Here is a 27,225-nt window from a genome sequence, read left to right on the forward strand (position 1 = left end):
TGTTCATGCTGCTGGGCTGCATATCAGCAATTGGATCGGTATCAGCCAATATGGCTGGTAAACAACTGACCACTGGTATCAGCCAAAAGAATGTTTATCGGTACACCCCTACTGGAAACATATGTTCTAGTTTGTTTTCCAGAGGAAGAAAAATTTTGTCATTGTTATTGGCCAACTAGAAACTGTTCTACCTGGGGTAGCCTACTTCCCAGGATTTCTGTTGCAAGGACCATATTGAATGGTCAAGAGCCATATTGAAAGGTCTGCTATTTCCTTTATGCATCTTGCCCTTAAGATCCAGAAACTCAAATGTTCAAGACAGGTATTTTGCCCTCGATCTAAGTTTGGCCATCCAGTTCCCTCAAACAGAGCTCAGTGATGGCCACCAGCTTCTTCTCCATGGATTAAAAGATATTTTGGGGAAAAAAAAGGAACCTTCCCTCTTTCACAATGATGAGGAAAGCCAGAGAAAATAAAGCATTTTAGACTTCCATGGGTTTGTGAACTTTTTAGTTTTCTTTTCGGAGTATTTGAAAGGGCACTCTGGCTCCAGAGCTAGATGAGCCTGTCTGACATTCTTACTAGGTTTTTTATTCAGATACCTGAATGATCGTGCACACTACTACTTTTCTGGAATACAGTAAAAGCAGAAAGAGCAATATCTTCGAAAAAATCTTGAATCTTAGTCTTGGGAAGAAGGTGAGACTGAAAAAAACAACAGATTCTTTACCAAATTATTCATATGAGGTTTCTCTCTTGAGAAGTGGTTCAGTCCAAAGGGTGTACGGAATTTTAAAAACTTATTCCAGAAAAGTTGTGGATGATTTAGAATAGGGGTGTCAAAGACACAGGGCTGTCATCTGGCCCCCAGAGCTCCCCATAGGGCTGACACACATCCTACCACCAACTTTCCAGCCTGGTGGGATGGATGTGGAGCATGGAGTTATATCACCTGGGCTGCAGAACTGCCTGTCAGGCTGAAAATTTGATGGTGGGATGAGCTGCTGCTGTTAGATTTTTGGCCCTGAGAGTCAAATGACATAGCCCCACATTCCAGATCTGGCCGATGGGGCTGGATGAGTTTGACTTCCCTAATTTAGAAGATACAGTTGGCTAATACCAAGGGTGGAAAAGGATGACTCATCAACACAGAAGAGCAGAAAACAGAGTAGGTTGGGTAAGGAGAGAAGGTTTATATAAGAAATGCAATCCCAATAAGTTATCCAGAATTCTAACCTCCCTTCCCCTGTCAGAGTAAGGATGAGACATGGCAACCCTTTCCTCTCACAACTTCTTGGATCTCTCACAGATGGAGCACCTCTCGAGCTTTTTCTTACTACAAATATATTGTCTGTCCCTGATGAAGGAGGAACATGTAGAAAGAAGGAACATTGAAAATTGCATCTTAAGATAGTGGAATAAAGATTTTGCTTGCTGAACCCTTACAAATCAACCTTATAAACTAAGATTGACAAGAAAGAGAGTACTTTCAGCAGTGAAAATATGTAATTCTAGAGAAGGGTGCAAGGGTTAAGGAAGGACAAGAGATACAGCACAAATATTTAAGACTTGGTTACTTAATATTCTGATGACTCTGATATAATCTCTACTTTGAAAAATGCCAAGATAATATATTAAATTCTCTAAAATACTTACTTAGATACAGTTATTGAGTCTTCATGTGACCATGGTACATGAAGTCTGTAAATACTATGTTTTCTTCCTGAAAAGGAAGAAAAGTCAATATAAATTATGAAACATTTGATGAGGTTACATTACTACAGTTCATTCATAGCTCTACACAACGGTTAAAATGACTACTGGGTTATTTTGCTACATCAAACATATGCAGCTTTGCACAAATACTTAAAAACTCAGATATACAATTGATTTTGAAACTGATTTTGAAAAACCAAGGCTGATGCACCATCTATAGTTGCCATTTAATCTGCATGGAAAGAAGTGTTCACTATAATGAAAGCTATTGAATGGTTAATTATGAGCTAATTTTTCAGTTGACAGCATCAAGTTTGGACGTGTGTGGGATATGTATTATATATAAATACTTACATGATCATTATGAGTGAAATGTAATAATTATCCTCCATTAACTAGGCAAATTAATAAAGCACCTTACTGCATCTAATAACCCTTGCTAAACTCAATTTGCCTGTAAAACCACTCTCACACATACTTGCTATTACACAGATTATATCTATGGGTATCAAGTCTGGGATAGATCCTGGCATGGCCAGGTAAAACTAGCTCACAGTTTAAAGAGCTTAACTCTTAATGTGTTATAGGAAGCTTCCTAATTTATACAGATGTCAAGTTTCTAGTTTGTTTGTTTGGTAATTGAATGTGCAAAAGAGAAACTTTAATGCATAAGTCATAGTGACTTAATATAAATGGACAGATATGCCAATCATAGTTGTTGTGACAGCAACATAGGATCCCAGCAAGATAAGCATCCAAATTTGTCTTGAAGGTGTTCGAAGTGGGTGCTTGAACCACCTCCAGTGGCAGTCTATTCCACTGTCCGAGCCCCCAAGGTTTGGAATAGACTGCTGCCAGAGGCAGTTCAAGCACCCACTTTGAACACCTTCAAGACACATTTGGATGCTTATCTTGCTGGGATCCTATGATCCCTGCTGACTTCCTGCCCCTGGGACAAGGGGCTGGATTCGATGATCCTCCAGGGTCCCTTCCAGCCCAAATGTCTATGAAATCTATGAAGGTCTATAAAAACTGGCACAACTATGATTGGCATATCTGTCCATTTATATTAAGTCACTATGACTTATGCATTTAAGTTTCTCTTTTGCACATTCAATTACCAAACAAAAAACTAGAAACTTGACATTTATATAAATTAGGAAGCTTCCTATAAATAAAAAAAAAAATTACTTTATCTTAATGCACTGTTAACACTGAGCTACCAAAATGACACCCCCTATCTAATTTTATTTTATTTGGAAACAGAAAACTGCATTAAGACCTAGATTTTCTATCCACATATAAGTAGTTTGACATTTCAATTTTCATCCAGTCAACAGCAAATACAATCCTCACCATGTGATGACACTAGAAATAACAGTTCAATTCCTGATAGAGACTATTAACATAATAAGAGCCTATAGTTTAAGTGACAATTGCCAAGGATGGATGGTGTAAAGACTACCTTCTCATTTTTATTTGTTGTCCTTCGAGAGAAAAAGGTGTGGCACCCTGGCAAGGCAGTTTTAGAAAGCTTGAATAACCTTGCCCATACTGTACCTACTCATTAGACAAACAAGTCTTTGTCTCTGAAGTTCTCAAGCTTTACTACTTGTATTAGTTTTGTGTCTCAAAGTTAAAAACTGGAAAGCAATCACATTACAATGTAGAACATTAGAAAGTCTAGAGACAGCTATATTTTTCACTGCCTTTTCAAGTGAACATTTTACTGCAACCACTGATATACGTTCCAGGAAAACCTGAAGTTTACCGTTGAGTGACTGACATTGGCCCTCAATGTAGATTTTAAAAGCTTGATATATCTAAACAAAAACAAACAAAAAAATCATTCAAAAAATGAATTTATGCACCTACATTTTCCAAAGAACTATTTAGTGAATAACAAGACTTTTTTTTATTAAAGATTTTTACCTGGCCAAAGTGCTGGAGCTGTACATTGTAAATTAGACCAGATGAATTTAATAAAATTTTGCTTGAAGAAAGCCCTGTAGAATTGAATACCTTGTGTTAGTTCTAATTGTTAGATTAATGGATTTTCTTGAAAAGCTCATTAACCTCTTTCTTGGAAGCAGAGATACATTATATATGCAATTATTATACAACATTTCCAGAAATTAACAACCAAAGCATGAACTTAAGATTCATTTAATAGCAATTATTTTAAATGTACTCAGATTGATCACAGAAGCTCTCAAGGACAAAATGTATTATTAAATATAATGGCAGTTTTTGAGTTTTGGAAGAGTAGGACACAATACCTACCAAAAGAAAACAGATGTGTTACAGGCAGTTGTACTGTTCTGGAATCCTCTTGGAAAAATTCACAGTCCAAAGTAAACTGCAACAAAGAAATATTATTTTATTGCATAAATCTGAAAAGAACACAAGGCTAGAGCCTTGGATCTGGCCCTATTATCTTTAGAACCTCGGGCAGAGAATGTGCAAAGGTTGTTAAAAAACAGAATCACAGAAAATCAGGGTTGGAAGGGACCTCAGGAGGTATAGTCCAACCCCCTGCTCAAAGCAGGACCGTCCCCAAATATACCATCCCAGCTAAGGCTTTGTCTAGCCACATCTTAAGAACCTCCAAGGATGGAGATTCCACCGCCTCTCTGGATAGCATATTCCAGTGCTTTACTACCCTCCTAGTGAGAACGTTTTTTCCTAATATCTAACCTAAACTTCCCTTGTTGCAACTTGAGATCTTTGCTCCTTGTTCTGTCATCTGCCCCCACTGAGAACAGTCTAACTCCATCTTCTTTGGAACCACCTTTCAGGTAGTTGAAGGCTGCTAATGAATTCCCCCTCAGTCTTCTCTTCTCCTGACTAAATAAACCTAGTTCCTTCACCTTCTCCTCATAAGTCATGAGTCCCAGCCTTCTACCCATTTTTGCTGCCTTTCACCCAACTCTCCAATTTGTCCACATCATTTCTGTACTGGGGGTCCTAAAAGTGGACGCAGTACTCCAGATGTGGCATCACCAGTGCCAAACAGAAGGGAATAATCACTTCCCTCAATCTGCTGGCAATGCTCCTCCTAATGCAGCGCAGTAAACTGTTAACCTTCTTCACAAGGGCACACTGTTGGCTCATATTCAACTTACTGTCTACTGTAACCCCCACGTCCTTTTCTGCAGAGCTGCTGCTTAGCCAATCAATCAGTCCCCAGCCTGTACCAGAGCATGGGACTCTTGTGTCCCAAGTGTAGGAATTTACACTTCTCCTTATCAAACCTCATGAGATTTCTTTTGGTCCAATCCTCCAATTTGTCACGGTCTCTCTGAATCCTAGACCTAACCTCCAACATATCAAGATGATTGGAGTAGTAGATGTCATCTGCAAACTTGCTGAGCGTGCACTTCAGCCCATCTTCCAAATGACTGATAAAGATATTGAACAAAACCACCCCCAGGACCAACCACTGAGGCACTCCACTTGATACTGGCTGGCACTTAGATAGCAAGCCATTGACTACTTCCCTCTGAGCCCCATGATTCAGCTAGTTTTCTATTCACCTTACAGTCCACTCAATCCATGCTTCCTCAGTTTGCTTGAAAGAATGTTGTGGGAGACCATATCAAAAGCCTTGCTGAAGTCAAGGTATATCATGTCCACTGTTCTTCCCGCATCCACAGAGCTAGTCATCTTATCATAAAAGGCAATTAGGTTGGTCACGCATGACCTGCCATTGGTGAATCCATGCTGACTGTTCCTAATCATCTTCTCCTCCAAGTGCTTAGAAATGGATTCCTTGAGGCCCTGTTCCATGATTTTTCCAGGGACTGCAGTGAGGCTGACCAGTTTGTAGTTCCTCAGATACATCTCCTTCTTAAAGATGGGCACTATTTTTGCCTTTTTCCATTCATCTGGGACCTCTCCCAATCACTGTGAGTTTTCAAAGATAATGGCCAGCGGCCCTGCAATTGCACCAGTCAACTCAGTCAGCATCCTCAGGTGCATTATGTCCAGCCCCATGGACTTATACATGTCCAGATTTTCTAAATAGTCTCCAACTTGTTCTTTCGTCACTGTCAGCTGCTCACCTCCTCCTCACACTATGCTGTCAGTCTGGGAGCTGACCTTGCCCGTGAAGACTGAAAAAAGGCATCGGGAACTTCAGCCTTTTCTACAACATCTGTCACTAGGTTGCCTCTTCCATTTAGTAAGGGACCTGCACTTTCCCTAATCTTTCTCTTGTTGCTTATATACTTGTAGAAACGTTTCTTATTACCCTTCATGTCCCTCGCTAGCTGCAACTCCAATTGTACTTTGGCCTTCCTAATTTCATCCCTGCATGCATAAGCGATCCTCTTATACTCCTCTGTAGTGGTTTGTCCAAGTTTCCACTTCTTGTAAGCTTCCTGTTTTGAGTTTTAATTCACTGAACAGCAAACCTTTTCACATCCCATTACAGGAGCTGCTCACCAACTGATTCAGCTGCTAGCATGCAACAGAATGGCTACAGAGTAGTATCATAACTGTTCTGATTTTTAATCAGCTGCAACACCCTTCAGGAGGTATTCTGGCAAAGGACAGTGACTGCAATACTGTGGCCACATGCAGTACTGACTTGACTAATTCCAAGAATTCTTAGTTTGCCATTTTAACCAACTTTAATTATGCTCACATGGATAAGACTATGTAATTTTAACAAAACCTGACTCCACAATCTATGCATTTCTTTTATTTTAAAATATTTTCTCACCTCACCTCAGACCTAATATTTCCCATTTTCCATTACAAAAAGTGATTTTTCAAGATTTACATATAGTATTGACCATTATCTTAAGTGAAACTGTTTCACAGACAACCTCCTCTCACCTTCTCAATCATTTAGCATCTGTGTCACAACTTTGTGTTCTTTGTACCCTGTATAAGCAACTGCTTACAGAGGAGACTGATACTAAGAAAATATATTTAGATGTCCTAGGTCTTAGTATTTAGAAGAAAGAAACGAGGAAATGAACTAGAATCACCAGCAGGAATTCTGTGGACCAGCCGAAGAATTACTGCTTCCCCCCCACTCCCCCTTTTTTTTTTTTAATAAAAAGATGCAACTCCTGTGAGGAATGTTAATTACTGGAAAAAACTCTGTATTAAAATACTTGGAAAAACAATATATGTACCTCTCATCGCACACTTAAAATAGGTTTTCAAATTAAGAATTATTTAGTGCAGCTCCACATATTTAATTTCTTATAATGAAGGACAAGAAATTATAGTATTTGACTAGTGTGAACACCCTGTTGAGTAAAATGTTAGAATCTCATCTTAAATACCTTATTTCCATTAGTGGATGGTACATGCACTACAAGATGGGACAAAAAAGGATATTCCTGAAGTTTCAGAGTTACAGCCTAGAAAAAGAATAACCAAGTTAGCAATTATAAACTAACATACAATTTGGCAAAATTCTCATCCCTGATCTAGCGTTTTTATGCATATCTAGTTGGGGAAATTAACCCTTTGTAGACCCCAAAGTAGGAGGCACTGCTGAGACTCCAGACTTCTGGGACAGCCTTAGTAGGCTGCTGTCACTCAGTCCTGTTTCAACCTGCTGCAACCCACAGAAGAGCACAGGTACAGAGAATACAAAAGTAGGTTTACCTGTACCCCTAAGATTACAAAATCCAAGTCTATATCCCTAGAAGGAACATTTCACCCAGCATACCAAGAGTTATATGCTTCAAACTTCACATCAACAAAGATGACATGACTAAGAATAAACAGCTCATATAGAGCTTTTCTGCATTAAATGTATTAGTACAGTATTAGGTACCATAGGACACTATGCTGCATCAGTGCTATCCAACTGGCAGCCCATGGGCCACATACAGCCCACAAGAGATTAGTGTGCATGTCCTAGTTTCTCACCTAGCCACCCCTCCAAGCTCCCCACTCCAGCATAGGGACCTGATGGAGAGTCCAGGGCTCTGGAGGGAGAAGGGGGCCGCAGGGGAAGTGGAGTGTAATGCTGGGGGGGTGCACCTGTGTGGACATGTGGTGGAGAGGTGGAAATCATGCTTGAACACCCACATGGTACAACAGTGGGGAAAGAGAAATCATCCATGTGGCACGCCTAGTGCAGCCTGCGTGGCATGTGAACCCTGGGAGCTTAGAAGTTGGACAGCCCTGTGCTATATTATGTTCTCTTACTCAAGTTGAATACACATTTCAAAAGATTACACCCAACCCTTTAGATAGGATCCAATCCTTCTCCTAACAAGGTCAATAGTAAAACTGTCTGCAATGAAATTCCAGCGACAATTCATGCATGGTAAGTGATAGAAAAGTTATGGAGAACATCTTACTGTTTCATTTGTGCAATTTTACTTAAGTGTAACCTTTTTAAGTTCCTTGTAAAAGTAATACTTAATTCCCTTGTTTTCCCCATGCCAGTTTTTGTAGAATCCAGCTTTCTTGGGTTTTTTGCATACAAGTTAATCGAATGGATTTTAACGTGAAAAACAGCTTTGAGTGAAAAATAATTTTTGAGGATAAATGTAATTTTCATAAACCTTCAAAAAGGAAGGAGAACACAATTTTTCATTAAGAGCATTTCTTATCCTCTCTAGCTTCTATTCCAAGAAGAACCCTGTCTTAGACATTAACTGTCAATTCTATCCCATAAATGACTGCATTAAGTTATTCATAATCCTATATAAAAGTATTTTCAAGTAAATGAACCCTCCCCACTTTTGCTACAACAAAAACATATGGCCTGGCCTACCTTTATAGTTGGCAGTAACTCAGCTTTCCAGGATAAGTCAACACCTTCCAGGCTGTAAGAATTAAAATGCTTTAAAAGCCAAAATTGCAAGACGTGCATCTTCATGAAGGGAGCCAAATCATAACAGTGGATTAAGGTACCAGCAGTTTTTTCCATCTCTATAGAGACGTACAAGGCACTAAACAGGACATATATCTATGTCTAATACAAATAAATTATTTCATGAAGTGCGCTTTGTAATTTAGCAAAACCAAGTAATTTATGACTGGAATACCACAGATGGCAAATCTTGTTTTGGACAATTTGGCAGAACCGTGTCTTACAAGATACATGCATATGGACCAATCCCAGCTATTATTAATCTTTCTACTTTCCAAAGTTAAACATTCATTAAATGAGATCAGTATTCACACTAAATGAGTGCCTAGTTTCTTATAAGTTTACAAAGACAAAAACATCCATTGCTCCCAAAAACGAGGGGAACTTAAAATATAAACACAAGTAACCAACCTTTTCAACTACTGCCTGAAAGCTCTGTCTCACTTGACAAAGATTATACATTTATATCTACACACCATCTCCCTATATGCAGTGAACAAAATTCCATCACAGAGGATGTATCCAATATTAATAAGATATATCACTAACAGATTAGAAACAAAATAAAGTTTACACTACCATGACAGTTACAAATAGTACCAGGTTAGTTAATATTGCTGAGTTTAATTAGATAATTGTGAAAAAGCAGATTGTACAGCTAACATTTGAATTATTAACAGCACTAATTTTACTTAAATCTCAACGGTTCTTAAAACTGCTCTCACATGCCCAAACACCCAAAATTGTTGTTATAAAATCTACATAAGTAAATACCAAGAAGCATTTACACTCACCACATAGAGGAATTACTGTTTACACAGCCATAAATCCAGCTATTTGTGTCCTGTTAATAAAATGCAGATGTGCATTATTACTTTAAAATATAAATATGTATTTAGAAATAAAATAATAAAGTAATAAACTTTACTCCAACAACTTAAGAGTAGGTTATCAGTCCTACTTTCAATTTACATTTGCCTAATTATTACAGTCACCAGATGTCAGCAGCTCTTCTAAAACCCCTCGTCTTTAAATACAGTAGGATCTGTTTACTAAAAAAAGGAGCGGACTTCCAGCTTCATTTCCCTATTATTATCTATTGAGCATTTCTACAGTCGCCATCACTATAGTAACCAATTTCTCTTAAGAACTATTTTACACACTGAACCCAAAGTGTAATTGTATGTAAAAGTGTAGCTTTCTACTAAGCTGCTTCAGCAATTTGTTATAATTAGAGATTATTGCACACTTTCTTTTTGTTGGTCCTGAGCTGAAGTCACAATCCTGTATTACTGATGAGGCATCTGCTAGCAAGAAATCTGACATGAGACACCAAGAATTAATGATTACAAGTAGGAGAAGATAGAAGTATGATTGTGAAAAATATCTGGTAAAAAAAACTGTTCCAACAACTTACCGCTGTCACGTTTGTTAATCATGAAAACACTAAAGCTTGCCTTTGAAAGAGACAAAGCAGGAGTGCTTTAAATACTTAAGAAGTACATTTCATAAGGGATGGATTAGTAATCCTAGTGCCCTAGTAAAATTCTAAATCAGGTAAACCTACCATGTCTAGCTAAATTGTCCAAATAAAATGGTGGTGTTCTTCTTGCTGATAAGGTATTATATGTCCTCAAATAATAGGATGGCTGGTGCAATAAAATTGTGGCACATTGTTAGAAAAATACAAAGAATGGAAATAAAGATTTCTAATTTAAAAATTTTTCTGAAAAAACAGCAACTGCTGCACAATAATTAACAAGAAAATATTTAATTTATAATCAATTTGTCAAAAATAAACAATGCTACAATCACTGTTGTTAGATATTAAGCCTACTTTGAAAGGCAGAATTACCCCATTATGCCATTCAAAGCAGTCTAATACAATCTGTATCCTTGGCAGCTGATAATGATTTCAACTCCTCTTACCTTCTTTTGATTTCAAGAATGTTAGTCAATTACATATTTTACGGCAAACTATTCTGAGGTTCAGAATCTGAGATAACATACTGATGATGAGGGGGGAGAGGAGGGACAAAAAAAATCAGAGTTGAGTGTATGGCCTGGCTACATCCTCTCCATTCATACCTATGAACTGCTCACTTGGTACACAGCAGTCACTACCACTTGGGACTACACACCAAGTGCCAAAGATAAAAAATGTAAAACTCAAGTCTCCACTGAATTTTAAGACCATGTTTTGCATGGAAGCATGCCTACTGAAGTCAAGAAATTACACCAGGGAATATGGATTACAAACAACAGCAAAGCCGCTTAAGAAGTGGGGTGGGGGAAATCACAAAATCTAAAATGGGCAATTCCTTTATGTAGCTTCAGATACTATGGTGATGGTAACACTAGAAACAATATAGACTAAACAGTACGCCCATTCAATCAAGTAATAGTTTGTGAGGGCAGTCAAGAAACTGACATCTGCTCCTAATTATTAAGGCAGTAGAAGTACCCTAAATGGAAGTAATTCAGCTTCATAAACATAAATTTACAACACAGAAAACAAGCATTTCCTCACCAACATACTGTTTTGACAATGAACATGACTGTAGGATTTTCTGTGGCTTGCAAGAGGAAACGTAAAATATTTTCCATCAGATTCCTAATGAAAGGAAAAAAAATATTTATCAAGGAAAAGCTGAAAAACCAGAAAATATAATTATAAAAAGAAAAGAGTGTTACTTACATTGTATACTGTATAGTTCCATTTTGAGGTTCTGATTTTAATCCAAATGAAGGCTCCTAGAAGTAAACATGCTTTGATTTATTCACTTCTGCACAATTCAAATAGATTTAAGCCTTGCCTTGTTGGTATGTTACTCTATGAACTGTTTATACTGTATAACAGTAATCTTCAGTAGACATTTACAAACTATAACAAATATTCTGCTTTAACAAAATGTATTTAATATCTCTTTGTTCGCATTCCCAGAAAATAGCTGATCAGACGCACAATCAAACTATCAGGACTGCCTTGCAGAATTGCATATTATGGCTAAAGATCAGTTATACAGAGACCAATTACACCCAAGGATCCATTTTTTTTTTTTTACTTTCCAAATTAATAAATAGACATGAGTCTCTTCATAATCAAGGTCTCAAAGAAAAACTTGCCCTCTGGCTTCAAACACAGTATGGAGGCTAAGCAAAGGTGATGCAGCACTGGAAATATAACAACCACACCACGTTATCTTTACCCAATAACATAGTCACATCTCAGACACATGGAACATGACAGGGCATACAGAAAAAGGTAATTAGGCATATTACTCTCAAGTGGGGCAGAAGGGAGGCTAGTTTGCATTGTTTTAATTTGTTTGTGAGGTGTAAGCCTGCCCTGCCTTCTTCTAGCGTATAAAGAATCAGGAGCAGAAAATGAGCTATAAAAAGGAATTATAGCCAATAGAAATATGCCTTGGGGGAATAACTTAGATGGCTTTATTAGAGATGCCAATATATAAAACACAGAGGCAAACTGATTCCAAGGGTAACGTCATTAAACTCAATGGCATGACATAAAGGATAAATTTGGGGGCTGGGCCTGATGATCTTACGAGGTCCCTTCCAGCCCTAATGTCTATGAAATTTAGCCAAATGAGAACAAAAATTCAGATTAAAATACATTCCTAATTGCTTTTAAAATAGAGGGGAAATCTGAGAAAATGAATAATGAAAATCTAACATATTACACTACAGCCATTATATTATAAACTAAAGAACCTGACCAAAGGGAATAATTTTCCACCATCCAGCCCACTTCAAAAAAAAAAAAAAAAACCATCAAGTTTCTGCAATTCTTGGCTTACAAAAGATCCGTGGGACTCTCAGTCAAGAGTTCTCTCCTTATTCCCCTCCCTAGTAGTAATAAATATCAGAAACTGAATCAGCAGATCTGAGCACCTGGTAGAGTGATTATACACAACATACAAAAGTCACCTTCAGCCAGCATGAAAAAGATGGCCACAGGAAGAGATACAGTCCAAACATTCTCACCTCTAGCTATGCTGAAGCAATGTCTCAGGGCCACTGACAGTCAGACATAAATTGGAACAACCTTTGGTTCCTGGCAGGCCCCCAGAATCTGAAGAATTCAAAAGTGACAAAGATATCTTTGCCCCAGCAGATCCTATAGCAAGCTCAGTTCATTAGAAAGCAAATGTCAAGCCCCAGAAATTGTTTCCACACAGTAGAAATATTACCTGAATGGTACCTAACAGAGAACAGAGTCTACTGCAGAAGTCTGGTTACAAGGAGATTAAACAACACAGTATCCATGAACACTGGTCCTAGTAACAAATAAGAGTGGCAAACCTGTAAGTTCAGTAAGTGTTTCAGGGTTTTCTGCATACAGCTTTGCTGGGTGTTTCACAAAGTGGTGATTCAATACTGACAATCTTTTCTTTGGATCATCAGTTATCTAAAAATACAAAGATGTGTTAGCATTTTGCGTAGTTTACATGAATTACCAAAACAGTAAACCAGTTATGCAGTTTTAGTAATTAAGAGTCAGAATCAGAATGTCAAGGTGACAGAAGTGAACATGGTTTCTGTTTTTAATTCAATAACTGCAGAATATCAACACTGCATATCAACATCAAATACCTGAAGAGTGGTTATAAAAATGATCATGATAGACTTTTCTCTGTAGCTGCAGGGGACAGGACAAGTAGAAACAGTCTTAAGTTGAAAGAAAGGAAATATAGGCTGGATATTATGAACTTTTAAACAATGGGCATATCTAAGCAATGGAACAGATTCCTGAGACAGGCTGTAGAAGTTTTTAGGAGTGGGTTAGACTTATACTTGCCTACAATGGTTGAGCAGAAGGTTGGACTCATGAGGTCCCCTCCAGCCCTGTTTTTCTAGGATTCCTATTAACATCCAATTATTGCAATATACAAAGTATGAACTTAACAAGTGATACAAAAAGATAACTATGCATACATAAAATCAAAAAGCTTTAACTACATTGTAATGCAGAGGCACATACACAGGTGCCAATGTGATAAATTGGAGAGCCATGTGACAAATTAATTTTTGACCTTTTGCCAACTGATTTGCCTGTGCCTGTAAATCCTAATTCCTGGGTTTAACAGACATTTCAAATGTCCAAATAGCATCAAAACAATGTTGTTTCTAAAAATTAACCTGTTTGATCTCCCTTTCACTCTTTGCAAGTGTGGTTTTGAAACATGGAATCATGAGGGCCAACCCAAGTAAGTCCTGAAGAATTTTACTCCTACTGCCCAATATCAGTCAACTTCAGAAAAAGGCAGTCTCCTATCCTTAAGCATTATATGTTGAAAAGTTTAACTGAGCAAGCTTGAGAGAACAGTGAAGCCTGTATCAAATGAAGGCTCGCAAAGAATAACTGACCATTCACTTTTTATGACATGGGCTATAGGCGACGTGTAAGTGCTGAGTGTGATGGGGCATAACCCCATGCCACCACCACAGTGGGTGGCAAAACTCCATGCTGTTGCTGCCACCCCTACTGCTGCTGGGTCCTGGATTTCTGTGTCAGCATGCCCTGCTGCTGACACACAAATCTGGGAGGGCATTTGCCCCCCATGCTCCCTGACACATTGCCAATGATATGGGCTCTGCTATTGGGTATTTTCAGCCACCAGACCTCTTTCTTATTTTTTTTCCATTTACTGCTCTAAAACAATAAGAGTCAGGAATAGAAAAAAACAGTGTTAAAGGGTTTTCAAATACTTTATCCAACCGTGAGATACAAGAGAAACAAAGAAAGCAAGACGGTGGGGGGAAAAATAATAAAACTATATTTAATAAAATATGAGCAAAAAAAGGACAAGAGTAAATTCATTAGCTTTCCCCTAAATCAGTTGAAAACAACCTTTTTGGCAGGTGTGCCACAAAATAAGCCCCACTCCAAACCCCTGCCTGATCTGCTTCCTCCCTATGTATCACTTTGCTGCTGGCACTCTCCCCAGTTTGTTGTGTGCCACACAGAGATCCTCATGCCATTTGTGATACATGTACCACAGGTTGGTCACCCCTGCCTTAGACTATCTAAAAATGAACACTTATGAAAAAAATTACACTTCAGTTTGCCTTCACAAAAATCCCAGGACATCTATATGTGTATAAATGACCATGCTCTTTCTGGCACATGGAGAATCCAACCAGGAACCTCCATAACTAAAACCTACACCTCAAGAAGGAGAGGAACATGTAACACAGGGGTGGGCAAAATACAGCCTGCATCTGGACCACCAGGCCATTCTATCTGGCCTGTGGGGCCCCTAAAAAATTTTAAAAATTAATATTCACCAGCTCGTGGCTCCTGTCAAAAATGACAGGAGCCAGGGGCAGTAGGACCCACAGGAACCCTCAGCAGGCTTCTGCAAGCCTAGCCCCCTCAACCAGAAACCCCTACAAGGGGCTTCTGGCCTGGGACCTGGGGCTGTTCACGACTGTGCCAGCACAGAAAATGCAGGTAAGAAGGGGGAGGGGGGGCAGGGGAGGACCGCAGGGATAGCCCCAGTCCTCAGGGCTAGGCCAGCTCCTGCTGAGTCCCACGGTCTGGCCATGCAGCCAGGAGTCGGTTGGAAAGCAGTGGAAGGGGCGGGGGTGAGTGGAAGTGAGCGGGAGCACAGGCCCTGTGCCAGTGCCAATGGGGCCTAGAACGGAGCGGTAGGAGTGTGGGGTGTGGGCTGGCAGGGTCTGGGGAGCTGGGCTGGAATGCACCAGCAGGGAGAGGGGCGCTGGTCCCAGAACACTGGCACAGGCCCTGTGCTCCCACCCAGCTGTCACTGGCTCCTGTGTGCCCACTCACTCCCACTGCCCCCACCTCAGCCCCATGGTAAAGGTGGCGACCAGCACGTAGCCCTGACCCCTGAGCTCGCCCATCTGGACTGAGCAACAGCGGTGGGGAACGAGCTGGTGCTCAACACGGTGGAAAAGTGGGCCCCATCCCCCATGGCCAGCGCTTCCTGCTGCAGCCACTCACAGCCCGCGTGGGGCTGCCCTGCCTCTCTGCCGTGTCACTGCCACAGTGCAGGGCAGTGGTGGCAACAAAAAGCAGGCACAGGCAGCCCTATACGGGCTCCGAGTGGCTACAGCATAGGGCACTGGCCATGGGGAGGGAGAGCAGCCGCTTTTACCCTGCAATGAACACCAGCTTGTTCCCCAGAAACTGCTACTCACTGCTGCTGAGTAGTGCTTGCTGCAGCTACCCACCCGGAGCTCATGCTGTGCTAGGCTGCAGTGCAGCTGCTTCGCCACCTCTGTGCCGGCCAGCATGGCAGCATTGGCCTTGTAGGAGCAAACACAGGGCAGCACAGAGGCAGCAGTGAAACAGCTACACTGCAGCCTAGCGCAGCACAAGCTCTAGGTGGCCAGCTGCAGCGAACACTGTCTGGCAGTGGTGAGTGTGGGGGCTGCTTTCCTCTGCGCTGAGCAGCAGCTTCTACCCAGCTGCTCCTGCCATGGCTCAGCCCTGACAGGTGACCCCAGAGCTGGCACGGGGCTCAGGCTAGCAGCGGCAGTGGAGAATGAACTAGTGCTCAGCACAGGGGAAAAGCAGCACAGATTTACCAGAGTGATATAGAATTACCAGGAAGAACAATGCAGAAAAACTAGTATGCAGTATTTGTCCCTAATATTACAATGCTGATTGAAATGTTATTAGCTGGAAAAGCACTTTATTTCAGCATATGGAAGAGAGTGGAGCTACAAACCTGTTTGGTGTTTTCATCAATGAGATCAAAAAATGCCCTAATGGTAGCCAATATCAGTTCTTTACACCTAGGAGAGAGAACGCAAGTAAAATTTTATTTAAAGATAAGAACACAGAAAAGTGAGCAAGTAGTCACCAGATAATTATGCTGAGATTAAATGAAGTGACATATAGTGATGAAGGCAGGAAAAAAATAGCAGTCATGTCTGTAACCTAACTTTGTTTGTTTGTTTTATGAATGAATTTACCACACTATGGAGAGGTGGTCTGTTGAAGCCCATGCTCGAGGAACTGCTGAGCTCTGTTCAGAAAAAAAATAAAATATTTTTGGTACTTAATCAAAGATTTAATATCAATAATGACATAATATTATTTTAGAAGCTTAGTTAGCCTTACAATTATATTGAGAATTAAAACCATATCATTTCACCAGCCTACATTTTAGAAAACAGCTTTCTTAATGTATAAATTAAGCTGAAAAGGATGAGGATTAGCAAAACATGGGTGAGGAACTAACCAAAAGGAAGACAAGAACAGAATTTTTTTTGAAGGGAAAGTATCATCCTTGATGGAGGTTATTACTGGAGTTCCTCCAGGATTGATCGTGAGACCAAATTGCTTAATTTTTCATCAAGCCTTGGCACAAAATGGAGTGTGATTGTATTAATAATACCTCCCAATTTAGTGTCATCAGCAGACTTCACAAAGAGGATCAGAATATCATACAGGAAGAACTGAATGACCTTGACGACTAGAATAATAGACGTAAGATAAGACTCAATAGTTCAAAATAAAAGTCATACATTTAGGAACTAATAACAAGAACTTCTGCTATAAGCTGGGAGCTCATCAGTTAGAAAATGAGAAGAATAACATGAGTGCAGTGGTTGATTATAGGAAAATTATGAACTGAGTGAAATCAATCCTGAAAAAGATAAAAATAATTCTAGGGTATCAGGCAAGGTATTAAGGGAAGCACTACTGCTACTGTAAAAAGTACTTGCGAGACCTCACCTGGAATACTGCGTATAATTCTGGTTATTCATGTTCAAGAAAAAACTCAGATTGGAAGAGGTGCAAAGAAGGGATACAATATGAAAGGAAACTAAAAGATCTTATATTGTTTAAATTGAGCAACATTAAGACCAAGCAGGCATATGACTGCCATTTATATTTTGGGGAATAAACACCAAAGAGTAAAAAGAAAACAATGCTGGCACAGGAACAAGGGAATAAATGCACATTCCATCCTCTCAACTAGTCATTAGTCAATGCATTTTCATATCCAAAGCCTTTCCTGAGAGCACACACTTGGATGTAAAGTTCAGTATAAGTTAGTCTGAAGGCAACAGATAACTACAGCAAGGTATGAACCAAAATAAGAAAAAGATGTACATTTGTTACTAAAAATAAATTATAATAAAGTACAACTGACTACTGCTCCCTGCTGAATACCAAGAAGCTGCTAGAAATTCAACAAGAATCAGTTTGCAAATGTTAAGTGACTGATGCTTCTCATCTATCAGTCAGGAACTAATTTAACCTCTCAATTCTCAGGATGTGAGAAACAGGATTCAGAGAAAATGGTTGATACTCATCACAAGTAAGTTAATTGCAATTAACTAGCCTTTTAAGACACCCACATTTCCTTTGGCTGCAAGTAAAGCATTCCATATAATAAAAGCAGATAGAGGCGATAGAAATAGAAAGCTGTGTGTTAAAATGTATAACAAAGTGTGGACAGATGAACCAAGTATACCAAACAAAAAAACGGAAGGGGAGAGAGAAAAGTCAAAATAACCGGACACACTTTTCAGCTGTTCCTGTTTTGTCCATTTGCTCTATCCCATTGTAAGGAGAAGCTAAAATGCAATAGTTAGCTTCGCTTATACAGTCCAGGAGCTGATACAAGGAGAACAGTCACCCCACCTTACAGCAGTATAAGTGTTGTTCTAACCATGCCAGAGGTAATATGCATGTTGATAACCCATGTATGCACATACTGAGAACGTGAAAAGCCCTATAAAACAGAAAATGAAAGGAGTTCTTACAGAATATTACCCTTGTTCAATGCACCTCTTGAAATCTCTCAGTCTTGTAAAAAGACTTTATTACAAGGGAGGCAGAATAAAAATCATATTTTCAGTGAATTTTAACATTTGTGCACTTTTGAAGCAGAAGGGGAAAAATAAGCACAACATGAAATATTCTCTCCACTTGTTTGCCACCAAGTTTTTATACCACCCATTATCAGATTCATGTTTTCACACCTAGTCTCACTGAATTAAAAATATACTAGACTGTACATTTTATTTACAGACAGAGTTGCTCCACAAATAGTTACCCAACAATTTCATTAGAAGATAATTAAAATAAAAAAAAAGATTTTACCACAACAGATAAGGCACTATTATGTTGACTCGATCTGGGTAGAAAAGCCAGTCCTGAACGAACTTGGTAATCTCTGAATCCTCCCGCCACAGAAAGCATAGTTAGATTTCTTATGTCCTGGGCTTTTAAAATCCAATGATTGTTTACAGCTGTATAAAAATCTAAAAAAAAAAGTATTAAAAATAGGTTCTAGTTTTACCATAAGCTTATTTTATAACAAAGAAAACAAGATACTGTCAACTAAGTAAGGTTTGTTAGAGCTGTTCTTGACAGCCTAGCAGCAGTCCCCTCTTCTGTTCCCATTTTTGACATGTCAAGAAGCAATGTTATACTTGTGGGTCTAAGAGAAGTGATGCTCAAGTAAACCAAGCTTCTTACGACATGAAAGGATGCATTACGAATAAGGAGCTATCTAAATCACGGCAGAAGTGCACTGCACAACAGCTCCTTTAATTTTGCTCTTTTTGCCACATGCCACCACTGCTGCTATTATTTAATAATAGATATCTTATTTTGATGTTTACTTGATAAAGAATGCTATTGCTTTAATATTCTAATTTTCATTCTCAGTAGCAAAGCAGGGAAAGATTCACTAGAACATCACAGAGTTCACTACTTGTCCTATAAGTCTTCAGGCCGCACTATGTAACAAACTTCCGTCCACTCACAAGCACTAATAAAAAAAGAATAAGCAAGCATCCAATATAATGATCTGAACAGAAGTAAACTTACCAGTAAGATATTTGTCTAAAGGCATTACAGGTGCAACATGAGGTGTGGCTTGTGTAATGAGGAGGTTGATAAGCTCAGGTTTAAAGTTCTTTAGAGTAAGCAATGCTCTTGCTACAAGACCACCCATGGAATGGCCTACTATTGCAACACTGCTTGGTGCAAATTCACAATCCTTAAAAAAAGAAGCAGCAAGTAATCACTCAAAGTTACATGAAAGCAGTCTTTTAAATGAAACAAATACTTAAAAGAGATAACTCGTGATAAACAGGCATACATCTTTTCCCTGAAATAAACCATGCTGCTCAAAGAAAACATCCACATTAAGCATTTGATGAGTTGTTACTAATCTATCCAAAATTAGTCCTCCAAAACCAAGCTAACAGAGAGTTACAGAGACTTACAAGGCAAAAGTGTTATGTAGTTAATGTTACACTTCAGAAACAGTAGTTTCTAACTGATGATAAATGTTTATAACACACGTCAAGAAACATTTCTGGAAGGAAATATTAGCTTATTCCATCTCAAGTGAAAAAAGTAAATATATTAAAAATTGAAGTATTTTATCTAAAAACATGAAAAAGAACCAAGCCAAGGCTCAGGGCATTCCACCAGAGTACACAAGAACTCGACAAATCATGAACAAAGCAGCAGCATCTTTCTTGCAATTCCCCAATATAACTGAGAATCTATGCGCTTAAACAATTCACCCCACAAATTTTCAATGGACAAAAATCCTCTGAAAAGAAGAAAAATCTGAAAATACCATTCATCTATATTTATCACTTCTTACCTTGTACAATTTAAGGATTACTTTTATGCACTCATGAACAAATCTGGTCTGCCTTTGCAGACTACCACCATATAGTGCAACCAGCTCCTCGTTAAAATTGACACTGAAGAAATTGAAATGGTACTTGAAGTCAATGTCTTCTGCCTTTCTAAGTGCTATAGAGCCAAGAGAACGCACTGGGGAAAGAAATTTCACTTGTTAATCAGAGAAATGGCTCTCTCAACAGCAGTCACTACTGTTATTCTCTATAGCACAAAAAGTCATGGTGAAATTTCTCACAAACATTACCTTTTATCCACTGAATATTCAAGCTTTTTAAACCTGATCATTGATCACTCTGTGAACATCGGCTGCTGACAGACGTGAAAAAAAATAGCGCTTTACAGGAAGAGGAAGTGAGTTACTTTGACCTGGCTCCCCAGCATCTGTATAGATCAGGTGCTTCAGCAGGGCTTTTTAACACCGCCCCCCCGCAGAAGCACACAATTTATACAGATGTTGGGTGAGCTGGATCAAACTAACACAATGCCTCTTCTGGGCATGTGCCACGCTTGGTGCTGGGGCAGACAGAGCTGAAAGTAAAGCACTAATTGGCTTGTTTCTTTCATGTCTGTAAGCAGCCATCATCTTTAGGTGTCACATGCAACAATCCTGATCATACAGCAAACTAAAAGTTTACCTATTTCTTTCCTAAAAGACAAGTCAATCCATAAAGGCATATCTATAGAAAATAAGAATGATTGCTTCAACAAGCTGAACATGAAAACAAGCTGAACATGAAGTAAATAATTTGTTTATGCAAAAAACTTTAACACAGCAAAGAACACTTAAAGTTTCATATAAAAAAATAATAATGCAAAAGGAAACCTAGAAGCCAAACCTGCTAAGATGGAGGATGGAAAAATCACAGACAGGCTAAGTTTTAGGAAGATGGCAAGATTCTATCAGCAACTCATCTAATATACCTCAGTGACCACCTGCCATACACAATACAAATAAGTGCTGCTGCTTTATCCCTGCAGCTTGATCAAGAGCATATCCCAGGTATCACCTCATTTTCCCTTCCTTACCTACCAGTAAGGACAGCAAAGCAAAAGGAATAATAAACCAGTGGTTCCCTGACTAGGGGTCACGAGCCCCATGGAGAATCTAATTCCCCCAAGCTCATAATTAACTGTGGGCACACAGTTATCAAGGCTAGAAAGACTTACACCTGAAGAAGGGTGTTTATGCCTGAAAGCTTGCAAAGAACATTTTTACAACTATTTAGTTGGTTTAATAAAAGACAGCGCATTTACCCAAAGAACCTTGTTTACTAGGGGTGCACTGACAGAGATTCTGGGGGACGATACTAATAGCCAGTATTTAAGGAGGCATATTGGCTGATACTGATCTGATATCCACTACAGCTGCCTCCGGCTGGTAAGTCCAGTGTGGTGGAAGGGGAAGAGGGAAGGAAGGAAGGGGCATGGGGAGGCAGATCAACGCTCCCTGCCCCCCTCCCCGCAGTGAGGAAGCAGGCAGGGGTAGGTGCTGCCCAGCCAGGGCGGGGGGGCAGAGCTGCCACTTGTGGGCTGGGGGCAGCTCCCACCGCTGCTTCTACTCCGGGAGGATGAGAGGGGGCACGTACCCCTGGATCTGCGTGGTGCAGGCTGCAGCTGTGGGGTGGAGCCAAAGCCGGGGCTGCACAGGGCTTTTCTTGCAGAGGGCTGGGCTTGGAGCAGGCTCCTGTGGCGCTGGGAGGGGACTGCAGCCACCCCAGATTTCACTGCAGCTCTGCTCCCAGCCCCACACTACCACCCGCTGCTCGGCCCAGCTGCAGCTTTTCCCAGCACTTGGGTGGAGGTGGGGCATTCAGCCAGGGCTGTGCCGGGCGGTAGGCAGTGGCACAAGGCTGGGAGTGGAGCTGCGGTGAAATCTGGGGTGGCTGCAGCCTCCTCCCAGCACCGCCAGAGCCTGCTCCAACCCCGGCTCCCTGTGAGAGGAGCTGTGCAGAACCAGCTCCGGCTCCATCCTGCAGTTGCAGCCTACCCTGCCTCACACAGATCTGGTGGCACTCCCCCCCAACCTTCTGGGGTGCAAGCAGCAGCAGGAGCCACCCCCCTACTCCACAAGCCGTGCCTCCATCCTGCACATCCTGTCCTCCCCACCCCAGCTGGGCAGCGCCTACCTCTGCCCCCTCCCTCACCATGGGAGGTGTTGATCTGCCCCCCAACTCCAAATTACCAGCTGGAAACAGTTCTCCACGCTGCTGGCTCTGCTCCATGCTGTACCGCGGCTGCACACAGCACAGGAATTTATCTGCCAAATTATTGACCCCATAAGGCCGATATCCGCTATAGACCATTTTCTTTATATTGATACGAATCTGATATCGGACTGATGTATCGGTGCACCTCTATTGCTTACCACATCTCAGGTATTCTGTGGTAAATACCCCTGTACCTGCAATTATCCTGTGTTAAATGAAAACTGAAGTTAGGGCAACATTGCCCAGTTTCATTCAGGTTTACCTTATACCATGGAGTAAAGTGGCCACAGAGACTAAAAATAAAGATTAAAATGAAGTGGAAGAGGCACAATCAAGCCCCTGTTTCTTATTGACTGTGGGGCTTGGGACAGTTACAGTGAAGCAGCTCAGATATGCAGTAAGTCCTTACCCCCACCCCTACACTTTTAATTGTAGGCACACAGATAATTACTACTACATGGAGGTGCATGAAGTTATCATTCTGTTAGTCAGTGAGTGTAACAAAAAGATAGTAATGCTGTTTTAGACTTTGATGCTAGAAATACTAGCATTGTTAGATTTTATTTAAAGTCTTTTGCAAACCCTGGCTCTGTGCAGCCTAAGTTTCAAATGCTGAGCTAGATAGGAAGCCCTTCAACTCTCATCCTGGTATATCCTTTCCACTCCTTTCTTTTCTCAAATTTTGAACCTTGCAGGGACAAATCTTTTCTCTCAAGATCTCATACATAATATATCTGCCCTGCCCATCCTTGGCTGCTATTAAGCATGGCTTTCACACTGTAGCACTGCCAGCAAGTTTCCATGGAGACAAGAAAATAGAGCGGGAACTACTATCAATAGCTGCTGCAAATACTGTTATTAGAGACTACAGATGAGGGTGACGGGTTGGCAAAAGGGGAAATTTATCTGCAGTTTGGAGATTACTACAGCTCTGGAAGGTAAAATAAAGGCTCTAAGGAAAAGTTGTCCTACAGAAAAAGAATCCATCTGTAATCAAACTGCCAATTTCTCCTAGGGTACAATATTCTGATATCTCAAATCTTGCTGTATCTTCATTAATCCCTAGAAATAGTTTCTGAGTGTAGAGATTCACAAATCCAATATCCTCAGTGAGCCCCAATGAAAGAGATAAACCACCATATCTAAAAAAAATAAATAAATCACACTTTACATGTTCAAGGCACTGACCACAGAATTTCATCAAGTTATTCCTGTACTAAGCTCAACAATGTGCATCTGACTTAAGCATATATTGCAGAAAGGCATCCAGTCTCAATCTGGAGAGGGAGAGCATGAGCACCAATTACCTCCTCTGGTAGTTTGTACCACTAGATAATCCAACCTGTACGTAAAATAACTGTGTGTTAAATATTTATGCCTAATTTACAGGTATGTTTCTCTTTTCTAAATTCTTCTCACTATGCCTGCTAGATTGAGGAAACCTTTATTCCTGGTATTCTCTCTTCATGATTACAACGTATGAGAACCCTGAAGTCTACTCCTGACTTCTGATAATCTAGTAGATTGAACTCTTGTTTTTTATTATGATAATTTTACAGCTCTCAAAGTCACTTTTTGTGGCGTTTCTCTGCACATTCTCCAATTTTCAATATCCTTTATTAAACGTGTATGCTGGATCAGTACCTATTGAGTTATATTTGCCAGATTGGGAGTTGCAACATACAGCCCACAGAACCACTGAATCCAGCCTGCTAAACTGTGGGGTTCTGGTAGCAGGGTACTTCTTCTCACCTCCCAGGCTGTAGCACATGTGCAGCTTCCAGCTGCGCAGTCTCAGAGCAGACAGAAGCCCGTCACCAATGCACTGCTGAAGCCCCCCAGCCTGCGCTGGACTGCAGCTAGATTGTTCTGGCCCGTGGCTTGGGAAGGCTGCCAAGTCACTGTGCCAAAGCATCATATAAGGAGTTCATGTTCAATTGCTGGCTCACTAAATCCTTTTCAGAGTCACTACCAGCCAGGTCCCTAATTCTATAGGTATGATCTGCTTTTCATATTCTTAGAGATATATGACCTTGCATTTGGCTTCAATAAAGCACATTGTTTAAAAGAGCCCAGATTCCCAGATTGTCTGTATGACTGTACTGTCACACCACTCATTGTTATCTACAAACTTTATTAGCATATATTTTAATATTAGTTGCTACTAAGTTGATAAAAGAAAAGTACTGGGCCTAAAAGTATCTCCATTTGATTTCCCACTGATGCTATTTTGAAATCTGTCAATTAGCTCATTTCAAATCAATTTTAAATGTGTTTTTACTGATATCCTTAATGTTCACATAAACAGCTAAAAAGCTTGTCCTGATTTTACAGATGGGAAGCTGTGGTATAAAGAATAAATAATTTACAACAATCACAAAGCAAGTCGGGATCAGACACAAAATAAGAACTCAAGAACATACTACTACCAACTCTGGAATAATTAATTTCACCTCACACCAGATCCTCCCTCCTCCAGCAAGTCTCTGTATATTTTGTACATTTAAAAAAGTAATTTTAATGCTCATGAGACTTGCCAAATTAACGAGTATCCTCAGTTTATCCAAATAACAAGCATAGAAAAAGTAGCAACACTGCTCTGCTAAACTGGACATACTTTAAAATAAACAAATGAAGTGGAAGTAGCAGCATATAATCTTGCTCAGAGCCCAATGTCTTCTACAGCAAGTACTTTTATCTACCAATATAAAGTCTAGAATACAAAGCTGTAAGTACAATGAGGGAGAATCACCAATTAAACCAGAGAGGTAACATTTATTTAGTTTTAACAAGGAGCTTGAAAGATGAATGTTTATGATCAATAACTGTGATCTCTCTAAACCAACTCTTTAAAGCACTAAAGAGAAAATACTAAGGGTCCTGATTTTAAGTTGTACATTATAAATGGTGTTCCTCCTCAAATCATATTTTTTTAAATTTCCCTTTGACTCCTGGTGAGCATATTCAAAGGCATTCCACTGCCCTATACTTATGTACTGCTGTGTATTCAGAAATATGATTAATTCACAGAGATTTGCAGTATGTACTTTAAACATAAGAAATGTCCATATCTTTTCTGCAATGGTTATTTCAATCTTCTCTAGCCACGATTGTCCACAAGTGCCATTTGTTTTCTAAAACTAAAATTATATAATATTTGACTGTGTCTTCTGCTTATAACTAAGCACATATGATCTCAAACTAAGAAGTTAAAGAAGTAAGAACTGCAGATCAAAAACATCAGCATAATTTATTCATAAACTGAATGCAGAAGTCATCCTAAATATGTATTTACTTCTTTAAAAGAAGGATTTGACTAACAAACTGGTTTCAGGAAGAAGGACATACTACTTGCACACAAATAAAATTTTGCCATCACCGTAAGTTTGAATAGTTTGGTTTCAAACCACATTTTGTAAAACAAGAGTAACATTTTAAATGAAGACTACCCCAACAGTAATGCTGTTTTAATGCTTCATTTTTATTAGTCAATGCTGGTAAAGCACTTTCAAGAATACCACATAATTTTTAAATATTATATCTGTACAGAGAAGTGATGGTATCTTAAACATATTTATTTCATTTGAGAATTAGAAGCATAGCAGGAAATAATGAATTACACCAAGTAGAAAAACAGGCTACACAAACACTGGAACACCCATGAGCTAAAACACAGTAGAAGATACTGAAACTGCTTTCATAAACAGGTGAGGGAGAATTTTTATTTCTAAGGTATTTGAGACTGAATTTGATATCACAAATGTGTCAGAATTGTACAGTAGCTAGTTTAGTATTAACCCTTCTTTGCAGCCATGGCCCAATGCTGTCACAACACAGCTTATGGATTCCTCTTGCATATATGAGCAAACTTAGAGCAGTTAGAGTGATCCAGACAGAAATCACAGCGTTAATTAGTTCTGGGAGTTCAAGTGCCTCTTAGATTATGTTCAGTACAGTAAAAATAAGGCCCACAATTAAACATGGATGCCCATTTGCGGTAGCAATGGAAGCTCTGATTTAATAAAGGCAAAAGTTTTTTTTTTACCTTTTGTCCTCCTGCACTGGCCTGAAAACATTCATACCATGCTTCCATCCATGAGACAGCAACGGTGACTTATGAGTCTCCTTTCTGCAAATACCAGTAAGTCCTACTACATGTAAATATCTCAGACTGGATTCTCATCTAGTGCACATCAGCTGACTTCAACTAAGCTATAACAACCAAAAATTCAGTCTTTTCATTCCTTGGTGGTGTAAGTCAGGAACGTGCAAATCCTGTCAGCACAAATCCTAAAGCACTGAGGCTTATGGATACATTTACTGGATTCCTTTAGTAACGTACCAAAGACACAAACTTTTCCCGTCTTCAGCTAACAAAAATAACACTGTACAGATTTCAATATTTGCTTATTATATTTTTACCTTGTTTGTAACTCCCAGCATTGCCAGGAAGGAAGAGAACTGGAATCCCTGTCAGCAGCAAATTTTTGTTTTCTTCAGCGTAATTTCCTTCCCCATACAGATAGAGCTCATAAGCTGGATAGCGTCTGGATATCTTCTTAGGTAGTTTTATTTTCTGTGATACAAAAAAATAGACGATTACTGAAGATAAATCTTTCTTTTAGTCTCTAATGACACATTTTGTTTTCTTTGTCATTATCCAGTTGCACTTTAGGGCCCCATCCAGACAAGTGCTGCCGCGCAATAAGTGGTGCTGCAGACACATCTGCAATGCTACATACCACACGTTTGGGTGTTCCCTGTACTCCGGGGGTGGC

At 39.7% G+C, this 27,225-nt stretch overlaps 1 protein-coding gene across 2 annotated transcripts in view; it reads right to left on the reverse strand.

Moving 5' to 3' along the window:
- The window catches only part of PGAP1 (post-GPI attachment to proteins 1), a 64,138-nt gene that overhangs the window by 24,302 nt on the left and 12,611 nt on the right, over nucleotides 1-27,225 (reverse strand). The window contains exons 2-17 of one of the 2 annotated variants that reach the window (XM_019523130.1): nucleotides 26,870-27,023; nucleotides 20,197-20,372; nucleotides 19,407-19,578; nucleotides 18,675-18,835; nucleotides 16,532-16,584; nucleotides 16,285-16,351; nucleotides 12,890-12,995; nucleotides 11,265-11,320; nucleotides 11,097-11,180; nucleotides 9,361-9,410; nucleotides 8,468-8,519; nucleotides 7,017-7,094; nucleotides 4,000-4,075; nucleotides 3,649-3,722; nucleotides 3,488-3,539; nucleotides 1,657-1,723 (exon numbers count right to left, since the gene is read on the reverse strand). In XM_019523130.1, the coding sequence (XP_019378675.1) occupies nucleotides 1,657-1,723; nucleotides 3,488-3,539; nucleotides 3,649-3,722; nucleotides 4,000-4,075; nucleotides 7,017-7,094; nucleotides 8,468-8,519; nucleotides 9,361-9,410; nucleotides 11,097-11,180; nucleotides 11,265-11,320; nucleotides 12,890-12,995; nucleotides 16,285-16,351; nucleotides 16,532-16,584; nucleotides 18,675-18,835; nucleotides 19,407-19,578; nucleotides 20,197-20,372; nucleotides 26,870-27,023 (1,478 nt within the window). The remainder of the gene's footprint in view (nucleotides 1-1,656; nucleotides 1,724-3,487; nucleotides 3,540-3,648; nucleotides 3,723-3,999; nucleotides 4,076-7,016; nucleotides 7,095-8,467; nucleotides 8,520-9,360; nucleotides 9,411-11,096; nucleotides 11,181-11,264; nucleotides 11,321-12,889; nucleotides 12,996-16,284; nucleotides 16,352-16,531; nucleotides 16,585-18,674; nucleotides 18,836-19,406; nucleotides 19,579-20,196; nucleotides 20,373-26,869; nucleotides 27,024-27,225) is intronic. The other variant, XM_019523131.1, reaches the window with a different exon arrangement.

This window comes from Gavialis gangeticus, unplaced genomic scaffold (assembly GCF_001723915.1).
Source record: "Gavialis gangeticus isolate Ggan-Ray unplaced genomic scaffold, GavGan_comp1, whole genome shotgun sequence".
Lineage (NCBI taxonomy): Eukaryota > Metazoa > Chordata > Crocodylia > Gavialidae > Gavialis > Gavialis gangeticus.